General features: G+C 42.2%; 1 protein-coding gene across 6 annotated transcripts in view; it reads right to left on the bottom strand.

The window, feature by feature from the left end:
* The window catches only part of sptan1 (spectrin alpha, non-erythrocytic 1), a 36,401-nt gene extending 13,117 nt beyond the window's left edge, over positions 1-23,284 (bottom strand). For 2 of the 6 annotated variants that reach the window (XM_054612560.1, XM_054612563.1), the window contains exons 1-32: positions 23,201-23,284; positions 14,157-14,396; positions 13,944-14,069; positions 13,174-13,314; positions 12,617-12,897; positions 12,327-12,471; positions 12,078-12,232; positions 11,014-11,149; positions 10,784-10,885; positions 10,515-10,652; positions 10,105-10,215; positions 9,883-9,960; positions 9,589-9,744; positions 9,260-9,464; positions 7,201-7,382; positions 6,846-7,089; positions 6,560-6,682; positions 6,258-6,475; positions 5,972-6,064; positions 5,677-5,811; positions 4,647-4,795; positions 3,590-3,788; positions 3,066-3,170; positions 2,944-2,976; positions 2,786-2,821; positions 2,243-2,290; positions 1,510-1,601; positions 1,073-1,217; positions 801-982; positions 557-656; positions 263-460; positions 1-147 (exon numbers count right to left, since the gene is read on the bottom strand). In XM_054612560.1, coding sequence (XP_054468535.1) covers positions 1-147; positions 263-460; positions 557-656; positions 801-982; positions 1,073-1,217; positions 1,510-1,601; positions 2,243-2,290; positions 2,786-2,821; positions 2,944-2,976; positions 3,066-3,170; positions 3,590-3,788; positions 4,647-4,795; positions 5,677-5,811; positions 5,972-6,064; positions 6,258-6,475; positions 6,560-6,682; positions 6,846-7,089; positions 7,201-7,382; positions 9,260-9,464; positions 9,589-9,744; positions 9,883-9,960; positions 10,105-10,215; positions 10,515-10,652; positions 10,784-10,885; positions 11,014-11,149; positions 12,078-12,232; positions 12,327-12,471; positions 12,617-12,897; positions 13,174-13,314; positions 13,944-14,069; positions 14,157-14,393 — 4,440 coding nt within the window. In that variant the 5' untranslated portion in view covers positions 14,394-14,396; positions 23,201-23,284. Of the gene's footprint in view, positions 148-262; positions 461-556; positions 657-800; positions 983-1,072; positions 1,218-1,509; positions 1,602-2,242; positions 2,291-2,785; positions 2,822-2,943; positions 2,977-3,065; positions 3,171-3,589; positions 3,789-4,646; positions 4,796-5,676; positions 5,812-5,971; positions 6,065-6,257; positions 6,476-6,559; positions 6,683-6,845; positions 7,090-7,200; positions 7,383-9,259; positions 9,465-9,588; positions 9,745-9,882; positions 9,961-10,104; positions 10,216-10,514; positions 10,653-10,783; positions 10,886-11,013; positions 11,150-12,077; positions 12,233-12,326; positions 12,472-12,616; positions 12,898-13,173; positions 13,315-13,943; positions 14,070-14,156; positions 14,397-20,096; positions 20,125-23,200 lie in introns of those variants that run through there. The other 4 variants (XM_054612562.1, XM_054612561.1, XM_054612564.1 and 1 more) reach the window with 4 other exon arrangements.
* Positions 23,285-24,158: the final 874 nt, after the last annotated feature.

Genomic DNA, 24,158 nt, shown 5'->3' with positions numbered 1-24,158 from the left:
CTGCACGTTAATGGCCTTGTCAAAGTCTTCATGTTTCTTGATGAGGGCCTCCACACTGTCCAGGGAGTCACCCTTGTCATCGCTAGCGAGGAAGGCTTCACGAGCTGCCATCCAGTTCTCAGCCTGCTCACAGTCCCTGTTGAAGAGCTGCAGAAGGACAAGGACAACAGTCAGTCAGTGGATGGACAAAGACAGCTGTCAGGGACGAAATTATTACAGTTTCTAAATGACCATGTCTTGTCATGGCTCAACACTCCAGCACCTGGAGCTCGAGGCACTGGTCCAACATCATACGGCGCTGCACCCAGGCCTTCTCGAGGTCAGCCCGCTCACGATCCAGAGCCTCCAGTTTCTGCTGGATCTCAGGACTAGCATAGTGGCCGCGCACCAACAGCTGCTGACCAAACTGTTCAAAGGCCTGGAAGGTACCGGCACGAGCATCGATCTCTGTGCGGTGTTCCTGGAAAACGGAAAAAAAATAGTCAGTGTTGGATGTCCAAAAACCTGCACTGACATCTGCAATTCTGTACATTTACTGAAGGGAGGAGTTCAATACCTGGTGTCTTTCCAGAAGGGCCTCGGCTCCGGTCACGTCTTTGGCCAGCTCCTCCGAGGACACCAGCCCTCGTATGCCATTGATCCAGGACATCAGATCTCTGTGCACAGATGAAATGTTGTAGCCAAAAATACCACATAATTTAACTGCATCTCCCAAAAAAACAACAACATTGTTTTCAATCAGTTCTTCACCCTGACAACTAATCAGACCAAAGGGCATCCACCAGCTGTTCTTTCCTAACCTGAAGTCAGAGAGGAAGCGCTGCAGGTCGTGGGAGTTGCCAAGCTTGTCTTTGCGCTGATCAGCTCTCCCCACCAGGCTGCTCCAGGCAGTGTTCAGCTCAGTGCATTTCTCCTGGATGTCATCCACTGCCTCTGGGTGGGACTGGATCAGACGCTCTGCTGTCTCCCCAAGAGAGTTCACCTTGGCAGGGGAATACGGAGAAATGAGTAACAGACTCTAGGGAAGCATTGCATTTTCAGTCTCATATAAATGACAAAAAGACAATCAGACCTTATCCCCCAGAGCTGCCAGGTCTCTTTCAAAGCCTTCGTGTTTGCGCTGCAGAGCCTGGACACTGGCCAAGTCGTGACCGTAGTTGTCAGTGTTGAGGGCCTGGTTCTTTTCCTCAATCCACTCTTTAGTTTCATCAGCATCCCTGAGGAGGGACAAACACAACTTTAATAATCTGGTATGTGTTCAATAAAAAAAATTAAAAAAAAACACACTTCAAAAAGTGTGTTTTGAACTGGAAGTTATTAAATATAATTTTCTCATTTCTCCCCAGCTTCCCCTCAGGCTCAACCCTTCCTACCCTTATTTGAATTGAATTGCTCTGGTTACTACCAAAGAGGATAGTGAGATAAGAAAACAGACTGGAGCTTCCTAAAGGCTGCACTGTAGGTGATGCCACAGACACCAGGTGTTCTCCTATGGTCTTTGGTGCGTACCTGTGGAATCGCTGCACCTCGTGGGCACTGCCCAGCATGTTGCTCCTGTCTTCAGCCAGCTGCTGCAGGGACCGCCAGCGATTATTCAGCTCCTACACATAAAATAATCCACATAAAACAGCACGCTACACCCTTCACAGTTTGCTCAAACCTTTTACTGCCGGTTTCTTCTAGTTTTGGTGTTAAAATTGCCATGATTTACAGAATGAGAACTTAACACCCCCTCAATGACAGAGAGACAGACACAGATATCATGATTTAAGGTGAGGTGGGGAATGCAAAATTAAACATTTAACTCAAATACAACCATGCAAATACAATATGTGCTAGAAGTTTGCTAATTTACAGCGTGTTTGCTGCTCACAGCAATTGACAAACTCAGGCACATAGAGGATGGGTGTGAGGTGCACAGGACTGGATGCATGTTAAGAACATTAAATTACATAAAGACAAAGAACATAACAAAAAGTCAGGATCCACAAATAAGATGCTAAAGACATAGCTTATTTAGCATGCCAAGATTCATTTGTACTAAATGTATAAGGGGATGAACAGATGCCATGGGGCACAGGTTGAAACCAAACAGTCAAGTCAGGTTTCAGAGAACAGGAAGAGACGGAACACTAACAACGAAACCATGAAGACGGGATTAGATTTCTTATCACAGTGCAGGACAGGAGTGCTAGGGGAGGACACATTCAAAATGATGTCCGGGTGGACAAGTTAATCTTACCTTGATAGTATTAAAGTTAGCCGTTGTTTGAACAGCCAAGCGTATATTCTATAGTGAAAGGTGTACAAAATATGGCAGAAAGGAGGAACAGAAAAACACCACACCAGTCAAAAGTGTTATGGAAACTCCCAAGGTTTGTCTTAGTCTTCTCCTAAGACAAACCAAAACAATACACCAATCAGGACATAGTAAGCACTGCAACCATGGCTGGAGCAGAGCCAGCTGACCAGCCCCAAACACTGAATTATGATGATTTAAAAAAAGGGATAAAAGAAAAAGTTCCCCGGTTTTAATATCAATGTTTTATCATATCCAATGAGGACATGTAACATCAAGACCCATGCCAGTAAGATGTCTTTGGACATGATTGCAGTAGATTCCAGCAGTGACACACAAGTATCAAACATCAACCCAGTGCTGAATAGCAATGTACAGTTACAGTTTCAGATCAAGATTGACAGGCTGTCACATCTTTGCAGTTGATGCTTTTTGTTTTTAAATATATTTTATGAAGACAGATTTAACATGTAAGATGGAGCTTACCTTCCATGGAGATGCAGTCTTGGAATCGGCTTCATCCTGTTTAATGAAATGTATGCGTCATACCAGAGTCATGTTTCATTACTTATATACTTATTATTGATATTTGAAGTTTCCTAAATATCAAGCAGAATGGAAGTTAAGTGCAGAAATGGTCAAACCTTGCCAGGAGCAGAACCAACCAGCTCTTGCTGCTGCAGACAGAAAACAAACATGATCATTAAATTACAGATAAAACATGGAAGATGGCTCATAAAAGGTAAGCCAGGGAAGAAGAATTTACCTGAGCCTGAACCATGGGGGCCTCCTCAGCCATGAGGCCTTCAGACTCCAGCTCAGACGCCACTTTGTTGATGTCCCTTAGACGAGACTCATTGGCCTTAAGGTCCTGGACAAACAAAAGAACATCGTTGTACACTTTTTGTACGAGAGATATATACATATACAAACAATCTCAACCAAAACCCACAGTAATTATGAGTGTAGTTAAGCAGAATCAAGCAGAAATATTAACATGAGTTAAAGATTTAAGATCAGGTTATAGTAGTTGCTTTCTAATTACAGACATAACATGATTTCATCCCATAAATTACATCAGAATCCAGTTATAAATTTGTGTTACAGGAAGCTAAAGGATCCACAAATAGTACAGATGTTTTTCTTGAGAGTCTACAGAGATCTCAAGTGAAATCAAGTGCCCATGAAACAAATGCTGAGATTGCACTGAATTACAGAAGCTGGTGGAAAAGAAGCTAACCCGTACGTGACGTCATGACTTTGGCCCTATGAAACATGAGTGTACATTACCTTCTGGAAGTCGTCAAACTTCTTCTGCAGGACCTCAACCTGTTCCAGGTCTGAACCCATTTCTTCATTAGTGAGAGCACTCTCCTTCTCATTGATCCACTGCTGGAGCTCATTGGCCTCACGGAACAACATAAACTTCTTGCAGCTCTTCTCCAGCATGTCCTTGCGTTTCTCTCCCAGCTCCAACAGAGTACCATACCTTGAAAAAGATGCAGTCATAGTATTCAATCAAATCATTTAATTTGCCTTCAAAAGTTTATCATCACTCTTATTGCATATCTAATGTTTAAAGATTTTAAATAATTAAGAGAACAAATAAGAGAATCTGCTCTTTTGAGGAATGTATATGTTTTGCCAGTGACTACTCAGTTAGCTGCTTACTACTTTCATTGTATGCATCATTTATGTCATATGCTTTGAATGTGTTGTAACTCTGTTATGTTGTTCATTCTGTACACATGACATCTATCACACTTCTGTCCATCCTGAGAGAGGCTTATGACATGACAAAAAAAGAAAATCAGAAATTATACACTCCAAAGGCAAGCCTGGGATGAGAGGGTGAAGGATCTTCTATCCCTGTGCTGAATAGAAGAGGAGCGCGAAGTAGACACACTGTCACAGAACATGAGGGGTTTTGGGGTTGGGAGAGATGTAAAACTGCGATGATATTTAGTGGAATCACGATGACAAGAACACGCAGAGGGACGCTGGTTCCTACTCACAGCTCTTCCACCTGCTTCATGCGCACAGACACGCTGCAGGCCTCCTTGGTGATAAGCCTGCTCATAGGCAACGCAAGGCCAACGCACAGCGAGACAAGATTAAGTGGTTAAATTCAGCGAGAGGACAGCAGAGGAGACAAGAGAAAGAAGCCAGGGGCAAGGTCATTAGTGTTAAAAAACTGAGCAGAAAATATGATTTGATGAAAGTAAAGAAAGTTTAAAGAGCAGAGCAAAGTCCCTTTAGATGAACAAATCCAGTGGGAAACAAGATTTTAGTTATTAAACTACATTTTGGTTGCAGATGTTATAAAGTTATGGTGTGGGTTTCTTACTGATTGTCAATCTGGTCTTGGCGCAGTGCAATGCTGCCGTGTTCATCCAGCAGGTTTTCCCTGGACGAGGACTGGGTAGGGTCCAACTTCTTCACATAAGCAGCAGGAACAAAGCCCTGGCGATCGTTCACCTCCACCTTCCACCAATCCTGCAGCGGGGAGGAGAAGGACTGATTTCAGCAAGTGATGTTCATGAGAGATTTTGTGACGGAAACCATCATTTTGCAAATAGAAAGGGGAGGTCATGTGGGCTCTCGATGGAGATGGCAGCTTTGAAAGTTGCTCCAGCACTAAAAAAAAAATACCTTTAGCTCAAAGTAAAGGGGTTAGCAACAAGATCAACTTCTCAGCTCCTCACAATGTAAATATGAATGGCCACCGGAAGATCCATTAGCTACACAAAATGCAGGATATCAAACATGGCACAAGGGAACTGAAGGCTACTGTGGAATAAATAGAAAGGAAAACTGGGACACTAAGTTCCCGTATGGACGAGGCTGAATGTCGCTCGAGAGCACTGCTGACACAGCCAAACAACAATATGAGGTTAAGAGTAGTAAGTGATGAGTCAGCAGTCAGTCGGTGGCAGTACGAAACAGGTTATAAAAGAAAGTGTGAGTCATGAACCACTAGAGGTCGTTGAGCATGCAGCCATAACTGGCCACCCAGAATATGATGCAGTTTACTGCTGCAGAATGAGATATACAGAAACAGAGGCGCACACTCACACACAAATGCATCACATAATTCAATTGTTGTAAAAAAAATAATCATTATCTATAATCTCTTGAATATTTTTTGGGTTAAATACTGACAAATGATTATTAATCGATTACTGATCATTACAGTTACTGACAAATGATTACGAATTTGCATCCCTGATATTAATGTAGCTAAATGTCATGTAACATGCAAAATATCTTTCAATTCAATATTTATTCATGCTGGTCAAGTTAGTTTCGGCCTGAAGTTCAGTTCATGGTGGGTCAGACTGACAGTGTATTGTACACTGAGTTGGTTGGATCTCTACCTTGTTGGTGCTGTTGAGCAGGGTGAGGATGTCCCCCTTCTTCATGGTAACTTCACGGGGACTCTTCTCCTGGTAGTCGTACAAGGCCAGGACCAGCTCCTTCCCGGTCTCGTCATCTGTCGGTGCCACTTGTTGCTGCTCAGGTAAACAAACATTTATTTTGAAAGTTGGATTATCTGAGAAATCCCACAGTCTACCGATCAGCTTCATGACAGGCCTTTATTAAAAAGTCCTGCCATGAAGCTGAGCACATGCATGTGTTTAGGTTGAAGTGTGAACTGGAATGGGGTTTTACCCTGCATGACTGGGCCTGTTCCTTCAGAGCTTGGATGCTGCTGCCATAGGCACTCAGGTCAGACATCAGGGCCTCATGCTTCTTCAGCAAAGCCTGAGGAAGACAAACTATTCAGCACAACTGCATTTGTCACAAAGAGATATACATTGAGGCTTGTGCAATAAATGTAACATGAACAAAAACAGAGCTTAAGATAGAAACACTAAAAGATTAACAAATTATAGAGTTTATACGTTATTAGGAAGTAGTTGAAAAAACCCCGATATAAACTCCTCTGTTCATGTACCTCAGCAGAGTCCTCGTCTTTGCCATAGTCTGTGCTCCCCACGATAGGCTCCTTCTCCCTCATCCAAGACTCGGCCTCGTTGGCATCAGCAAAGTACTGCTGGGCCTGCAGAGAGTCCTCCAAATCCTGTCTCCTTTGGGAGGCCTTAGCCTTCACTGTGTCCCAGCGTTCATGTAGCTCAGCCAGCTTAACTTTCACATCCTCTCCAGCAAAGTGTCCTGGGAAACCCACCCCCCACATGAATGATCAGCATTTTGAATGTTCAAAGGAGATACCAAACAAGGCTTGTTTTAAATAAATACCTTCCTCCACCATGGCCTCTCCTTTTTGGGAAACAGCCTTAATGCGAGGCTCATGACCGGAGATCTCAGCCTGCAAGGCCTGGTGCTTCTTCAGCAAGTTTTGGACTCCAATCAAGTCTTTGCCTGAGGAAAACACCAAGTGAGACATTTTGTAAAACTCCATCACTCTGGTGCTTCAACTGAAGCTGAAGCATCCTCCAAGTTCACTGCTTAGCACTGTAAAGTGACCATTTAAAAGGAGACCTTACATTTTATAATACAAGTAAATATAGCTAACACGTTCTACCTCTGTTAGTAGAGGCAGCAATGGGCTCTTTCTCTCTGATCCAAGTCTCCTCGTCCTCCACGTCTCTGAATAGTTGCTGGAGCCGAAGAGAGTCGGACAGTTTCTGCTTGCGAGCAGCCATGGGCTCACGCAGAGCTTCATAACGCAACACTAAAGCTTCCTGCTTCTTGCGGATGTTGTCAGCATCAAAGTGTCCCGCCTCTTGGAACTGGCGAGCCTGGATTGTTATGCCATCAATGCGATCCTGAGAGAGAATAATTCTAACATTAGCTATTTAATTACTGTGAACCAAAATAAAAGTTAGTGTCAGTAAGTATCAGGTATGCCTTCATGATGTAAGCCAAACATTAGGTACCTGGTGAGCAGCCACATCGGCCTCCAGCAGTGCGTGTTTCTTCTGCAGGTTCTGGACACTAGTCAAGTCTTTTCCATAGTCATCTGAAGCCAGGTGGCCCTCAACCTCGTACAGCCACAGCTCAATGTCCTCTACATTCCTGTTGAACTGCTGCTGCTGGTTGGCCTCACGGAGCTTGATGCCTAAAGAGAAATGAAATAAACCAAATTAACAATCAAAATTCAACAAGTGTTCTCATACCATTAGTAATGGGGTGCTGCATGCCGAGATGTCATGTTATGAAATTTTGATATTACAATTCAGAGGAAATATCACGGTTTCATGTTTATTAATTTGAATATTACAAATAGGCCTATAGCTAATAACTAAAATATTTCTTATCATCGTCATCATCTGAATCCTTTTACTTTGTCACTAAAACATCTCCGATTAATAGGAAATAAAATATTTAATTTTATTATTAAATTTATTTGGCATCGGCAGTTTTAATTATGTGAAATAAGCTGCTTAGAGCTAGTGTTAAGAAGTTAAACCGGTCAGAATTTACTCTTTAATATCTATTTTATGTTGCTCTGAAAACATCTCCTTCAAGCAACTGGATTTATTCAAGTTTCTCACCAAAACTACATTTTACGAGATTACATTTGAACACATCATGATAATGTTATAATGTACTTTCGCCCAGTATTCAGGTACATTATGGTGCGTTCAAGCTACATTCAGGAAATATAAGTGGAATCTCTGAACCAGAGCCATACAGCAGAAGGACCACTGATGCAGACCGTGTCAGAGAACGAAAATCTAACTTGTATTGCATTAGGGATAGGCAACATGACTATATGAGTGATTCACATGATATAATACTTGTTTATAAACACTGTGCTTCCTTGGTTCCTGGGCAAAACATCCAACAAGTGTGAAGTAGATCTGGAAACGGATCTAGAGATATAGGAAGGAGTCACAGCCAGCCAGACAGACATTTCATGCTTAAGTTAGATTGGTGGTTGGCAAACCAGCATAAAGGTGCCACCGCCACCAAGTGGACTGGAGTTGCTACACTCTCATTCATGGGCTCTCCCAGGGTACATCCCAAGTCTCTTAATTGCATCCCCGTTTCCCTCACTTGCATCGTTTCCTTGCGTCTTAGTCCCTCCCACCAGGGATGCATGGAGAGACGCAAGGAAACCATGCGAGGAGAGAGGAAACGAGGAAATGTGTTTTAAGAGACATGAGACGTCCTTTCCTCTGAAGCGTCACTTGAAGCGACATCCGTTTCTGATGACGGCGGCCGCTGATCACAGCTGGATCAGCTGTCAGTCGGCTTTAATAGCTGGAGAGACTTTTGTGTAGAAATGTATTTCTCTCTGCAGAAATGTATGGTTCTCACAACACTTCCTGGAAGGATGCTCTCGTGCATCCTTGCTCATGGCTCCTCAGAGATCCCTCCTCGCTCCTCAGAGCCGAAATAAGAGCTTTGGGACGGTCGTCAATATGGCGGCGCAGAACGACTTCCGGTTCAAGCGAGGATCGATGAGCGAGGAAATGACAAATAAGAGACTTTGTATGTACCCCCAGTCTCATGCTCAACTCTGAGCAGCTGCTGAGTCATGTGCGACACCTTATGGTAACATTCAGCACCTTTTAAATGATAGAAACTGCAAACTACCCTCAAGACAAATAATTTGATTCCTTTCTGAGATTATGAACCATTATTATGTTTTTATGACCTTGTAGTTGTAATTATTGATTTTACTTGCTTGATTGATGCGGCTGTCTGGTTTCATATATGTTGTTCTTGCATGCTAGTTACGTGGTTTGACTATGAATGTTTCTCGTCCTCAGGTCTCTCATGAAAAAGACATCTCGGTGAGAATCTCTTAATAATTAAAGTAATTTCTTTCCCACACTGACATACAGTAGTACTGCCATATTTGATTGTAACATTTCACAGTTGACAATATTAAATTTGTACTTGGATGAAATTAAATCCATACATATACTGTAGCACCTCTATTTTCTTCAGATGTGTTCAGTTAAAAAGCTTTCCTACAGCCAGTACCTTTAAGCTCAGTGGCCTCAAGCAGTTTTTTCCACTGGGAGCTGACTTCCTCCATGCGGCCAGCCACCTCAGTGGAGGCATAATGCTTTCCATCCAGCAGCTCCTGGCCAGACTTCTGCAGGGCATCAATGCGGCTCTGATTAGCTGACAGCTCAGCTTCAAATGCCTGGTGTTTCTGCACCTTGCCCTGCAGGTTGGAGGGGTCCTGTGAAGAGAGCAGAAGCAAGGATGTCGGACAATGGAAACATCAGAAACAGTGAGTAAAACCAGGGGATGTGCAAAAACATTTTAAAATTGAGACACAAATCTCCCACTCTTTGATGAGATACCTTGTAAGCCTCATCCGTGGCCGTCTTCATCTTCTCGTTGATCCAGCTCTTGAGCTCATCTGAGTCCCTGAAGAACTGCTGTAGGTGGAAAGAGTCCTCCAAGGCAGCACGACGAGACTGAGCACGCTCATGCAGGGCGTTGCGGCGGCTGAGCAGCTAGAAATGTGAAAAAGAAGAGCTTTTGAGTTCGCACTGAGAGATGATGACAAAATCCTGCCAGCTGCTTTAGCATTCAGTGCTCATATTTGAGGTGATTTGATTTCAGAGAATGTTGAGGGAGCCAACAGTACTTACAGCATCTCTGCGGGTGGCCACATCCTCTTTAGCATAGTGGTTGTTCTGGATTAGTTTGGTAGCAAACTCATCCAGGGCCTGAAGATGTATCAGAGAAAGATATTCAAGATCTATCCTTTTTATTGTTAAACCTACTGCTGATTGTACAACTTCCATGGACTAGCAATGATATTTTAATAACAGAGTGTGAATTGTATAAGTGGACAAACTTGAGAAACATACCGTGATCTTCTCTTCCTGGGCACTAAGCGACTTCTCAAAGTCCTCATGTTTCTTCAGCAGCGCCTCTACACTGTCCAGGGAGTCACCGAGGTCTTCATTCAGGAGGAAAGCCTAAATAATCCACATACAACATTAAAAAGTGGTTCATCATATCAACTAGACAAAACTCACTGGAGCAACTCTATCCTGAAGAAAGTTTTTGGCTAGAGTCGGGCAGGTGTAAAAACTTTTAAACCAGTTTAATATTAAGCTTCAAGACTGGATTGGCATACCAAATTTTTGGTATACACATATCACACGGCCTAGACTCGGCAGAAAAACTTTAAACCAGCTTGTTAAACCAGATAGGACCGGCAAAACAGGAAATGCACCCAACTCTAGTTTTGCTGTCAGTCGGCGTGCCATGTTACCTCTTGTTTGCTCATCCAGTTGTCAACTTGCTCAGTATCTCTGTAGAATAGCTGTAGGTCCATGCACTGCTCATACTGCTGCCTGCGAACCTCCCACAGCTCCAGCAGAGACTCCTTCTCCTCAGCAAGGATGCCCAGCTACACACAACACAACACATCATTCTAAACATGTAAAATGGTAACACATGGTACATGTTGGTGTGCTGCTATAGATAGGTATAATACCACACTAAAGACAGAGTACAGTCTGGATGATTTCATAGTCCAACCTTTTCCTTGACCTCCTCAGACGCGTAGTGTCCTGTATTGAGCAGGGCCTGGCCAGCTTCATCAGTGGTTCTAAAACTGTCTTCATGAGCATCAATCTCTCCCTGGGACACACAAAAGACAACCTTACATTGCTGATTTTTACATTTGAAATAAATGTTGCATTTTAAAAAAAAAGGGCAAAGCTAAACTGGTGGTCAATTCCAAGATCCTTGGACCCGAGAGACCTTACCTTATGCTCCTGGTGGCGGTCTAGCAGAGCCTCAGCTCCAGCCACGTCATTGGCCAGTTCGTCAGCATTGATCAGGGCTTTCATCTCTGTCACCCAGCTGGTCAGATCCCTGAAGTCAGCAGTGAAACGCTGCAGACTAAAGATAGATCACAAGAGGGCAGGATTGATGAGTTCTGGAGAGAAAGAGTAGAACAGAGTGTAGGGCCACACCTAACCTGTAGATAACGATTCTTTTTTGATTAGTCAATTTATTGACAACTAATTTATTGATTATCATTTTGATTACTTTTTTAATACATGACAACAGTGAATTTACCTAAAATGAATATTAAAAAGTTTGATATTTGGTGTAACACGATAAAAAACCCTGTTGGATGGATTCCTGATCAGTAAAAAATACTGGACCTCAAATTCAAAAGGACTACTGTGACACAGATTAATCTAATCACAGAGTGTCATAGCAACCCTTTCCCTGATGTGTATTTTCTTTACTTTTTTCACAACAGCCTGGAACCTTTTAATTGTAGGAGGTATATTTTCTGTTAAGTCCCTGTCTATTGCTGAAGGGGTAAACAATGGAGACTAAGCCTATGGACCACTAATGAAAGTACAGCCGTATTCATATATTTGCAATACTACAAACTTGATGTCTGTGGTCAAATTTTCTGAGAAAGTGCTGTATTAAAGATTTCTCTGTTGAATACACACACAAAAATGGAGCCACGCCCACAATTCAGCAACTTTTCATGACCATACATTCTCTAAAACCATTGTGCAAACATGAAGAGTACGAATAAAAGGTTGAAGTCTGACGTAACTCCGGGCATAGAACAATACAATTTAAAGGGATGAAACTGATCTGCCCGAACATTAATGTTTTATTTAGACATTATAGATTTTTCTCAGCCGATCTAAGCTGAAACCCATTGGGCTAATTTCCATGACTTTTAAGGGTTTATTTATTCCTAAAACTTCTCTAGACCTGGAAACTTCTATTTTCAAATTCCATGGCTTTTTCAGGTTTTTCATGACCATATGAACTCAATCTGTGTCTGGTATTTTACTGGTAGGAGTCGTTTAGGCGGGCGTGGCGCTCAGCGGCCAGAGTGCGAATCTGTTCCCAGTTGGTGACGAGTTCGTCTTTCTTCAGATGGATTTGTGTGGCATTTTGTGGATGTGTCTGCTGTAGGCGCTCTGCATCCCCACCCAGTGTGTTGACCTGGAAAGAGGGGAGAAAGAGGGGAGACAATAAAAGGTTTGTACCAGGTTTCTGTGCTGTATTTATGGTGATATTTGGTAAAGCATCTCCTTGCCTTATCTTCCAGGGCAGCCAGGTCTCTCTCCAGCCCCTCGTGTTTGCGAAGCAGGGCCTGCACACTGGCCAGGTCACGACCAAAGTCATCAGAGGCCATCAGCTGCTCCTTCTCCTTGATCCAACTAATGGTCTCATCCACATCCCTGTTGTTGGAGACAAACACACAAGTTTGTATTTACATTGTGTCTTAAAACCATTTGTGTTTAAATCAACAAAGACAGATAGATAAGGGTCCATACTTGAGCAGAAACATAAATTAAGTGAGTAAAGGCTGTGCATTTCTTTTACCTGTTGAAGCGCTGCACCTCAGCAGCCCCAAACAGCTTGCCCTGCCTCTGCTGGGCGAGGCCCTTCAGGCGCTGCCAGGCCGCGTTGACCTCGTCCTGCTTTCGAACTATGAGCTCAGCCTCAGGATGGGCTTCCTGGATCAGCTTGGCGGCCAGCTGGTTCACCTCATTCACACGTTCCTCATGGGCAGCCAGGTCAGTCTGAAACTCCTCGAACTTCTTCTGCAGAAGCTCCACATGCTCCAGGTCCTGGCCCAGCTCCTCGGAGGTGGCCATGGCCTCCTACACGTGGATGTAGATGAAAAACATTGAGGCAAATATTACATTAAGTAAAACGTCTGAAAGCTATTTAAATTAGTTTCAGGACATCCTATGTGTGTTTTTACTAGAGCTGCTAAAAAGCCAATAGAAAAACAGCCTTCCTTTCCTTTATTCTGCCAAAGGCTAGATGTAAACTTAGAGTTGCTAAAATTACCCCAAAAACACAGAAATATATGAAATGTTCGTCCACTCAAGAAGCACTATTTTTGCACATCAGCAATGGTTTTTGACTGTGACCTTGTCACTGATCCAGTCCAGGGCATCTTCACACTCTCGCAGGTACTGGACCAGTTTCTGGGCCTGCAGGAGACGCATGCCCTTCTCCTTGGTCCTTTGCAGCAGAAGGTCCCAGAGGCGGTGCAGCTCTTCAAGACGGGTCTAGTGCACAGGAGGGAAGGGGGAGTATTTTTTTTTAACGTTAGTGCACAGAGGAGAGGAAGGGCGAAGGAAATATGAAAATGTGTAAAAAAAGGCAAAACACTAGTGAGCAAACATCTCCACTCCAACATAAGATATACATTCACTGTAGTTTTCCCGGTATAATGAATACAAATTTCCACCTGTATCTAAAATATAATAAGGGGGTCCTTGAGTTTTAAAGGTATATATTATGCGAGGACATCTGTTTACAGATACCACCTGGAACAAAAAGAAATCCACTAGCACCATTCCTTTGGGAGACGACCCATATGAAAGATTACTTAAATAAATGAAATTGTTAGTCCATTTCCTTACAAGAGAATCCCGAGAAGGGACAGCTTTCAACGAAGAGCCAGCTCTGGAAGAATTTTCACAGCACTCAAGAGTCACATGACACAAGGTCCACAGCAACTCAACACCTACTTGTATATATTCCCCCATATTTACACTTGTAACTATGGGTCTTTGTTGTGTCCGGTAAGGCGTGTAGGACTGAATCAGATGGAGCAGGTTTAACAGTGGACAGGGTATTCAGGATATATGCATATGCATACTAGGGTGACCACAAACATCATTGGGTGCCTTACTCGAATGGTCTCAGAGGAGAAGTGTCCCTCGCTGATCATATGGTTTCCGGTCTCGTCCAGTTTGATAATTGCCCCAGCGTTGGCCTGAACTTCAGCTTCAAAGGCCTGATGTTTCTGCAGCTTACCCTGTTCACAAGAAGAGACATATGATGTAAAAAACAAATCCGAAATATACTGTGTGTATGTATATTCTTATGAAAATAGGGGACCAACCTGCAGGTTGGAGGGGTCCTTGTAGTTCTCATCAGATGCAATCTGCAGCTTCTCCTGGATCCACTTCTCCAACTCGTCGGCGTCGCGGCGGAAGAACTGAAAGCGGTAAGAGTCCTCCAGCTTTGTTCGGCGCATAATGGACAGCTCCTTGAAGCGCCGGTAGCGATCCAGTACCTGCTGTCGGCGCTCCTGGATGTCTTCAGCTGTCTCCAGCACTTTGACCCCTGCGGTGTCCATTTTCTGGAAACAAACCATGATAAGAACCATAAGTAAGTCCTGAACATATATCACAGCAATAATACGTTAGTATAAGCATAATCTTTTTTTAATGATTGTATTGTATTTACATTATTTGGTTAACAATGACTACATAAAGGGAGATTTCTTGGCTGCTCTTTAATTGGCTCTGAGAGCTACACAGACACTGGGACCGGCTGTCCATTCTGAACAGAACATCTATAGCTAATGTGGACGGCTTGCGATAGTTTCGTTGTCTGTCTTGTCTATTCTCTGCTTGCGCGGTTCAACAACATCTGTGATGATGGCAAAGAACTCAACCGAAGAGAGAGTGCCGTTTCCTATTGGCAAGCGAGCAGGTATGCACTTCTGGTGCAGGTGAACAAACCAAGTACCCATCAGCGGTGCGCTCGAGATCAGACTGAGATGTAACCAGGAGTAGAAGGCTGCTTGCTATGTTCCAACGTTTGTACTTTTTACACAGAAAACACACACTTATATTGTGATATTTAATGGAAATGACACCCGCAGCCAGTGAGGATACCATTGATGTAATGCGCAGAAATAGAAATTCAAACCTATGTGTTTATATAAAAGTCATTGTTAGCCAATTTTGACTAACACATCCACAGTGTGTCTTTGTGTGTGTGGATTCCACACACACAAAGACATACAAAGTGCTGAGGAACAGAGAAACTGCTTAAAAAAAAGACTTCCAGCTATCAGTGACCCCCCCTCCAAAAATAAATCCTAAATGTAGGCTTTTTGTGTCGGTCTATAATCTATACATGATAAGAAAAATTGTCACAAGCTGTTATTATGTCACAAAATGTGCACAGATAGGACCGCGTTCGATCAAACAAGCATTAAAACACCAAACAGTCACCCGGCCTAAGTTGACAATATAAAAATATATTTTAAGAGTCTTTTTAAATATGTTTTTATGCAAGTAGCGAACTCCTTAAAGAAATAACTTGGAACAAAGCTTGGAACTATGAGGCAGGATATAAAGGACAAAACTCGTTGCCAAACAAAAACCCATCCTGTCTCAAGCTGAGCAACCGAGGGGCCAGCAGCTGAAAAAGTGAAATGCCAAACGGGGGTGGGGAGGCGGAAATTCCACATGCATGCGAACAGTGCCTAGGCTTCAATACACAATGGGATCGCTGCATTCAGCTTCTGTGTCCACTGTGCCTCTGGCCCCACAGTCAGTGTTGCCTAACAATTTGGCTAAAGTCTAGCAAGCAACCTTATTGAAAAAGACATGATCTTGAACAGGAATTCATACTAGCTTCATTTCTGCGATGGGATATGGGAGGCACAGTGTGAAGAGCTGCAATGAAAACCATTCAGAAGTTCAAAAAGGAACCAACTATTAGTGAAACTAATCACAGTGTGAACGTTGGTGATTTTACCAGATTGCATTTTTGGTGGCTTGTACCAGTGAGAAATTTAAAACTACTGCTTAGTTAAGGACCATTTTTTTTATTTCTGTGCCAGACTCCACCCATAAACAGACAAACACATAGAGGGTAAATGAGAGGATATTGATGTGTCTAACCGTGCCAAGGTCAAACAAACCCCAAGCACAATAGTTGATGTCCAAGCTGAGTGCGGGGTCAGGGAAGTGCGTCAGGCCTAATGTAGATGAATGTGGGTTTTTGTTGATGTAGCAGATAGTGAGACAAAGAGGGGGGGGGGGGTTACGTGAGACAGTCTCCTGGTCCATATCTACACTCAATAGGAGGATTAGGGCAGTCAGCAGTGCAGTTAAATGGGCTTTTTAACCAGAGCCAGAGGAACCATTAGCTTTCCAGAAAAGCATCCCACACACACACACACACACACACACACACACACACACACACACACACACACACACACACACACACACACACACACACACACACACACACACACACACACACACACCCATACAGACACAAACACCCCCCACACACACACACACCAATATAGAATCACCAAATATACTGTGAGCCGATTAGTGGCAGCAACCCACTGCTTCAAAAAGTGATGGTCCAGAATGTTAGCCAGCACCCCTCCCCCACCTCCTAGCTTGTCCTAGTTCACAGAGAGCTTAGAGCTTCTCAGGGATTTAACTGAATGAGCTCGGACTCATTCTGCAGAGTGATGTCAGAAAATGGTGACAGACAGATGTAACTGGCACTTCACCTAACTTTAACATCTTAAGGTGACACATCCCTGTATTATTTGGGTCAGGAGTTCTCTCTCTCACCTCCTCACTCCTTCGCAAAGATCCATTTGCTACATGGCTGAAACAATAATTGCAACGTGATGCTGAAAACACTGACAGATTGTGGGAGTCGATAATAAAAACTGTAATGAAGCACCTTCTTTGATAAAAAAATAGTGCAATGTTGTAGCACATCAAATTCCTGGATATTCATTTTTAATACATTTTAAATGAAAACACGGAATTTGGAAGAAACGAAAACTGAATCTGGAAAACATTCAAAACACATTTTATAGTTAGGACCCTGGACATGGGGACTTTTTAAAAGAGAAAAAGGTGACGACAAAAGACAAAACTCTCAGCAGCACTTAGGTAGAAGAGGACTGATGACACACACAGCGGTGGTCCGACTGACACAATCAACAAAACCCAACAAATTTCACGCCCGTTTGATAAAAATGAGACGCAGAACTCTGGAAAAGAGGGGGGTGACATTTACAAAGCCAAATATCAATGCAACACTGCCAGCTTGTATAAATCTACCTGGAACCTGCCCTTACCAGTCCCACTATGAAATCAGTGCCCACCCAAACTGTCATGACACAAGGACCTTTATTTTTTAACAAACCCAGTTTAACAGCTTTCAAAGAACACTATGAACTGTGTTGCAGTCTTCAGCAAATGTATATAGTTTCATTTTGGTCCCTGAAAAGGTTTTACTGAGCAAACATTTATTTAGACAGTACTGTGCCTCACAATTACTGCCAGAACCCTACAGTGTCTACTGGTTTTAATCATATTAGATGTTAGAACACTGTTATTAAAGTTAACTTTTATTTTATTCGTTCTTTTTAAATGTCCATTTAAGCTGAAATCTGTCACAATTACATTACTGTTCTTTCAAAGTGATATGACATAAAGTAATGTGAAGTTACTATCACACTGTTTGTCACTCATTGTGAAGATGACTAGTCTTTTAGGAGATATCTTATTAACTGAGGGGGAAGAGGGTCAAACAGATGTTTGGTTCAATAAAGATTCTGATAGTAATGGGAATAACTTTAATGAATCCATTAATTGTATAGATTTGAAAAATGAGAAAACCAGCATCAGAGCAGGGCTAGTTAAGGGGGTTTTATGCCTGCCTTAGTGTCGAGCACCAAGGCTCTGCAAGCGGTTGCGGCGCTACGTCTTGCACTCCGAACTTGCTGTGCGCAGGGCTACAACAAATACTGATAACAATGAATTCACTTTAACTATTAATTAGTCTCATGATTTTATAAAGCCTTTGTTTCCTTACAGAGCTTGTTTAAAGGAAATAAAATATTCCATTAAGATGAGATAGGTGTTTGCGGCGGATAACAATTACTTCACAGCATTGAGGAGTTGCATTTTTGGTCTGTTTCGTTTGTATGCTCGCTGGTGTTTTCGAGAATACTGCACCAAACTACACTTTAAGCTTTACGTCATCCTCATAGCGGAGGCATCATCTGGGGAGGCCCGCGCCACGATGTCGGGCCGAGTATAAACATGGCCATAGAGATCTGTGACATCACTAAATACAGCCCTGCAACTGCTGATAGCACTTCCTCCCATCTTGTATCAGTAGATAACAGCTTTCCCTCTCTTCACCTCACTGCTTCTCTGCGGGGGTATATTTTTTCTGCTCTCTCCGGGAAACACCCACACACACTGATATCAGCCGGCAGTACTACTGGCATCTATTCCACTGATGGCTGTAGATATATAAACCCTTTCTTCCTCCTTACAGGCATATTTAAAATGTAATGCTGGTCGTAAACTTGGAACTCTGCCAGCAACATGTGACTTTCAAAGTCATCACCATCCAAAGTCCACTGTATTCGGAGAGAAACAGCCAATGCAAAGGTACTGCCACTATTACCGCCTCTCTGGTTGGAAAAGATGCCGAAAAGTGTGCGTAAGGAGCAGAGCAATAAAGCAAAAAATATCCTGTCTTCTATATCGACGGATATTAGTTCTCCCTGAGCTGACTTGGCAATAAAAGCAGTAGCTGAAACAATTACTCAAAAAAACCTGCGCAACTGAAATAGAAATCAATAAATTCTGTGATTCAAATGTTTTCTCTCAGAGCCTGCAATGCAGAATGAAATATGGCCTGGCTATCTTAGCTACCTCATAGCCTGAACAACTGCTGCCTGTTGTTGCGTTGCCTACATAGAATAGGAATTACCCGGATTATTCATTAAAATCCTTTTACAAGGTCCTAATCTGAAAATAAATCAAAACCCTTACAACTAAATGCTATGTGTATAAAAACCTGCCTCTCTGATTCAAAACAGCGTAAACACCAATCTGAATACATTCCACTAAATAAATAGATGGAGCTCGTTAACTAAGTACAGAGAGTGTCAAGTATCCTGGGCGGTGTTACCATGACGCAAGGCTACACCCTGACATGAGACCCCGTCTCAGAAAACACAGCATGTTTCCAATCGTTTCATAGATTGCACTGACCCTCCCTAAATCATCTTCAAAGGCCAACAGAGTAGTGGATGAAGTCATTCACTTAGCAGCGCCCAGTTACTATGGTGAACCATGTGTTATGAATAGGGTTCACACTGACGCCACACCGAGAGGATGGAAGCTGAAGTAATCTGCAGGAAATGGGAGAGTCTCATGAGACCAAGTCTATGTCCCTACTGAGGGACAGAGAGTGAGGACTAAGATTAAAGCTACAACACCTCTTCTCCTTAAACTAAACTTTGTAGAACCTGCAGCTGAGTGTCATTCCTTTTGCTTCCCAGCATTGCCAGACAGAAAAATACCTACTTACTCAAATTCAGGGGAATGAGTTCATCCAAGTAGTCACATCTGAGGAATTTTAGGAAGTTATATGTGATCTACAAGTCGACACTAACCAATAGCTAAATCTTCAATTTAAAGCAACTGTTGTTAGCCATTCAAATGTGTAGCCTTTAACTACCAACTGCTAGTGTTAACCCCATATCTGAAATTCAGTTTATACAAATATAATCTGCATTAAGGTTATAAAAACACTAATGAGATCAGTAATCCTAGCAAACACAAGCTGTTAATATTTTCCCAGTCAGTTGCACATCTTCTATTAGACCAATAACTAGCGGGTATAAGATTTCAATGTTTTCTCAAGCAAAAAAACATCGTCAGATTTTAAAATGCATTATAGCTTAGTCTATTCTACTTTAGGTAAGATAACACTTTCATTTCCATGCAAAGAATATCACAATAACAGAAGACATGCAGTAAAAATCTGTTTTTATCTGGAGTTATTCACTAATAAGTCAGGATGGTCCTGGCTCAGTAGAAAAGACACAGACCAACGCATGCACAATTCAGATCACCAGTCACTTACCAAATCCTTATGACATTCAAATTAAATCAAAAATGACATTTTCATACAGAAATACTTGCGTTGGTAGTTTGACAGGATGGAAAAAAGAAATAGTGCAAAACTAAATCATACACACATATGTTTAGTCTGGATCCTCAGGTTTTCTTGAATCTTGGCTGATCAGAAGGCTACATCTGTGACGAAGTCATAATCTGTAGCAATGTGAACATCGGTAGTACGCTCCTTAACGGTCTTTTAGATATTGAAGAAGCGAAGGCTCATCTACTCCGCAGCACTGACAGACGCATTGCACCTGCAGTGACTACGCTGTACAAAATAGCAAGCCAAGATGTAGCCCAGCCCATGCGTCTCTCTCTCCGCTCCGTAACCCATGCTCCTCCCTCCACTTCTCTCCCATCCCATTACTCAGTAAAACAACATCATCACTGGCCAACACTTCTCTCATATCTTCTCTCCGATACAAACTGAAAGACATACAGACACATGCAAAGACACAGAAGTACAGTGAGACAAACATGGATGTTACCTTGAGTTTGGGTTTAGTATCGGTCGACATGTCAGTCTGTGTAGGGGCATAACATTGATCGCACAATCATTAAGAGGCCATCAGCAGTAGGTAGTCAGAATAGGAAGATGCTTTCACAGGAAGCATTATGTTTGAAGTTCATCATGATAGTGTTTCAGCAGTCTATGCATTAAGAATCACTGTATATTTGATGTTCCATTCAAACTGTCTTAAAATGTCTGGAAAGCAGTTCAGGCCAGCAGTAGAATGAGTAAGCAGGCTGTAGTAACTGGAGGCCCAGTGCACAATCTGACTGCCCTAGAACCAGGAAGGGCTACTTTATATTTGGGTCATGGTCAAATTAAAGTTATAGTGAAAAATACATACTGGTTGAGAGGGAGTTTGAAGAAGAGAAATACATAGGTGTGTATTCAGTGTAGAAATCTAGGCTTTATAGCTGTGTTCAAACGCTGCGAGTTATCAATATGACTCAGGAGTAACCCAGAGAGCTTCATTACAAATGACTGCAGAGCTGACCCAACGGAAACAACTGACCCCACCCTCCTTCAGTGCTCTTTTATCAATATTATTACATGCATTACTTGTTCTAAATATTATGATCGGTCCATTTTTCATTACATTGGCTGGAACCAAGTCCAGTTATTCTGCAAATTAACAATGGAATGAGCAATAGTAATGGGGGAAAAAACAAATATAATGCAAAAAGGAATAGTGTACTTGGAAAAGAACCTCTAATGCTTTCCAAGTCCGTTGTAATATATAGATCAATATTCTCCATGTTCCGAAATGACATGTAATCAAGTAATGATGTAAAACATCCGAATAAAATGAGACCTTGCAGAGGAACAAGAATCTACCCTGGGAATATCTGGGAAGTATTTTAGGCAGTACAGTTTAAAGAGCTGTCCCACTTAGCTTCCATGTTTTTGTACAACATCCCCATGAGGTCAGGCTCCAGAGCTTACTTAGATTCTGCTCATACAATTTCAAGTCTTATGACAGTGAAAACTGTCCTGTTTATACTTTGACAAGCTTATAAAAGGCTTATTATGTATTGTCTGGATCAATATTACTCTCCTATTCTCTATTGCTGACATTTTACATGTGGCTGACAGGGGGCTAGCTAGAGTTGAGGTCACTGTAACAGCAAAACAATGTATGGATTGATAAATACGTATATACTCATATCATAAAGCAACTCTCTATGCCTATCACATGGCAGAACTGCATCAAAAGCATCTGCTATGGCCCAGGCCCATTAGATATGCAACATTAATATTTTAAATTGTACATGCACAATGACAAACTCTAGACTAAATACACTATTCAGACACTATTTTTTAAGAAAACTAATGTTAAATGTTAAATGTTATGACCACCGACATGACAATCCAATGAGTACATTTCTGGACTATACATTTAACACAGTCAAATCCATGGACCCATAAAAAAATGATACAGCACATTTAATTATAAGCCTGGGCTCTTTTAAACAATGTTTACATGATTAATAATGTGATTCTCAACAATAACTATGGTACTCCTTTAATTCCCATTGTGTTTGTAGCCAGTTTACTGCAGCTTTCTATCTGAATCCCTCTCAAGAGCGTAGGGGCAGCTGGTATGTGGAGAACTTGGCACCACCCTGACGAAGCCAGCTTCCTGGACAGTCAGGCAGAGGTGTGAGATAGCGCTTTAGCGTTATCTCACATCCTGCTCTTTTTTTTAACCTGATCTCACTTCGTTCCGTACCAAACTATACGCGACCCAGGCAGAGTCCTCTCACAGCCTGGACCCGCTATTTAAAACCACGTTAAGCTCGCTACAGGACAATACAACACAGTCTCACAAATTGTTCATGTATTTGAGAATATATCCACCAGAGGACACGTGTAAATGCATAAAACGTGACACTGTCCACATTTGAATATTTGCAAAGCAATAAGAGGCCCGACAGCTGGAGCCATATGTCCAAAGGTATTCAACTGCTCTGGGCGGCTCCCATTCAGCCATGGCCGACAAGAATGCAGCTAGTCATCCACATAACCTTGCCATTTTGAATCCAGTAGCATTTCATTCATTGAATCAAACGCGCAATGTACAAACTGTGACCGAGGACCCATTTCAATGAATACAAGTGAATCAGATTTGGTTTCTTAAATTGTACCTTGCGGACTACCGTTAGCTAGCAGACACCGCTAGCAGCTCCTGACAAACCCCTGCGTTAACGTTACGTTATGTTCGCTGACGTTGTTAAACATGCATTATCATACAGTTAGCGTAACACTGCCAAGACAGAAAACACAATAGTTATGCTAGCGGATGTTAATTAAATCGACGTTTAATCAACCATTTTGTCTGAATGCAACGCAGGTTGATGTCAATGCACGCTGAGTGTCATTCGTTAGGGTGGCTTACGTTAATGTCAACACTGATCATGCATTTGATCATGTCTAACCAACAGACAGCGTTAGAGGTAAACTAGCAAGCAGTCTGTCGTTATTTGAACTACCGTACTGGAGTAACCATTTAACAAAAGGAGCGCAGCTAATGTTAGCTACTGAGCTAGCGAACCCGTAGCAGACAGGAAACTCTAATGAAATTAGCAGAACAGGGTAACTTGGAAAGCACGGACTAGATACATTGTTTATTTAAAATGGCCAATTCAATAAGAATGTAAAGCAGTTTCATACCACGGTGTGTTTTCGGAAGAGCTTAAGAGTAGTGGTGCTTGTCCAGGCGGATCGACGGCGGAAGATGCACGACTGCTCTCTGGGTTGCTGTTTTTTTTTTTATCAAATGTGACGTAATTTTCTGCGGCTGTACGAAAAAAACGGCAACTACCGGACGCACCCGAAAGCCATAAAGCATAACATGCTCAATACAAACTATGTTACCGTAGTTTGTCCCACCCTGTGTGTCATATTATTAGAATACCCAGCGATAATCGTGGTTGTGGCACAAATCAGAAATCATTAAATATATGTACTGAAGGCTGGTGGTCTGGATTGGCATTTTTTTGACCAAATTATCAAAATATTTACATGTTGAGGGGTGGTTTTCAGACTTCCTTCCCGACTGCAAAGGAATATTACTGTAAGACAAACGGTAGATAAGGCAGGACAGAAATACATGATGCTTGCTGCTCATGCACTTTGTTAGTCACGCTTAATAGAATAAGTGCTGATCAATTCAGGGCTGGGTATTTTGATGTTATTCTGAGAAGCTGTGCTCCGATCCACTATGCTGTTAATACAGAAAGCACTGTAACTTCACCAATAAACTGACTTTCAAAGACTACCATCTTTTATCATAAACAACTTGACCTGCAAAGTCTGTGTTCCTAACATAATCTTACCACAACCATATTTGTCGTCTGTGAGAGTTCAGCTGACTAGCACAAGGATTTATCAGACAATACATCATCTGTTCATGAGATGTTACACATTGGTTGAAGCATTATTTTGCCTGCCTCATTTCCGTTTGAACTGCCCCCTCGTGATGTTAAGTTAAAATGTACAAATAGTAGGCTTAGGGACAATTTATCTTACATCCGTCATACTTACTATTTATTGTGAAGTTGACTGATGAGGCTGCTCATGCACAGTAAATAATTAAACAGCTGCTACAGGACTATTTGACAACAGCTTT

The sequence above is a fragment of the Anoplopoma fimbria genome, chromosome 14 (genome assembly GCF_027596085.1).
Source record: "Anoplopoma fimbria isolate UVic2021 breed Golden Eagle Sablefish chromosome 14, Afim_UVic_2022, whole genome shotgun sequence".
In the NCBI taxonomy this organism is placed as follows: domain Eukaryota; kingdom Metazoa; phylum Chordata; class Actinopteri; order Perciformes; family Anoplopomatidae; genus Anoplopoma; species Anoplopoma fimbria.
The sequence above is the reverse complement of the archived record's forward strand: the minus strand, read 5'-3'. Positions and strand labels throughout refer to the sequence as shown.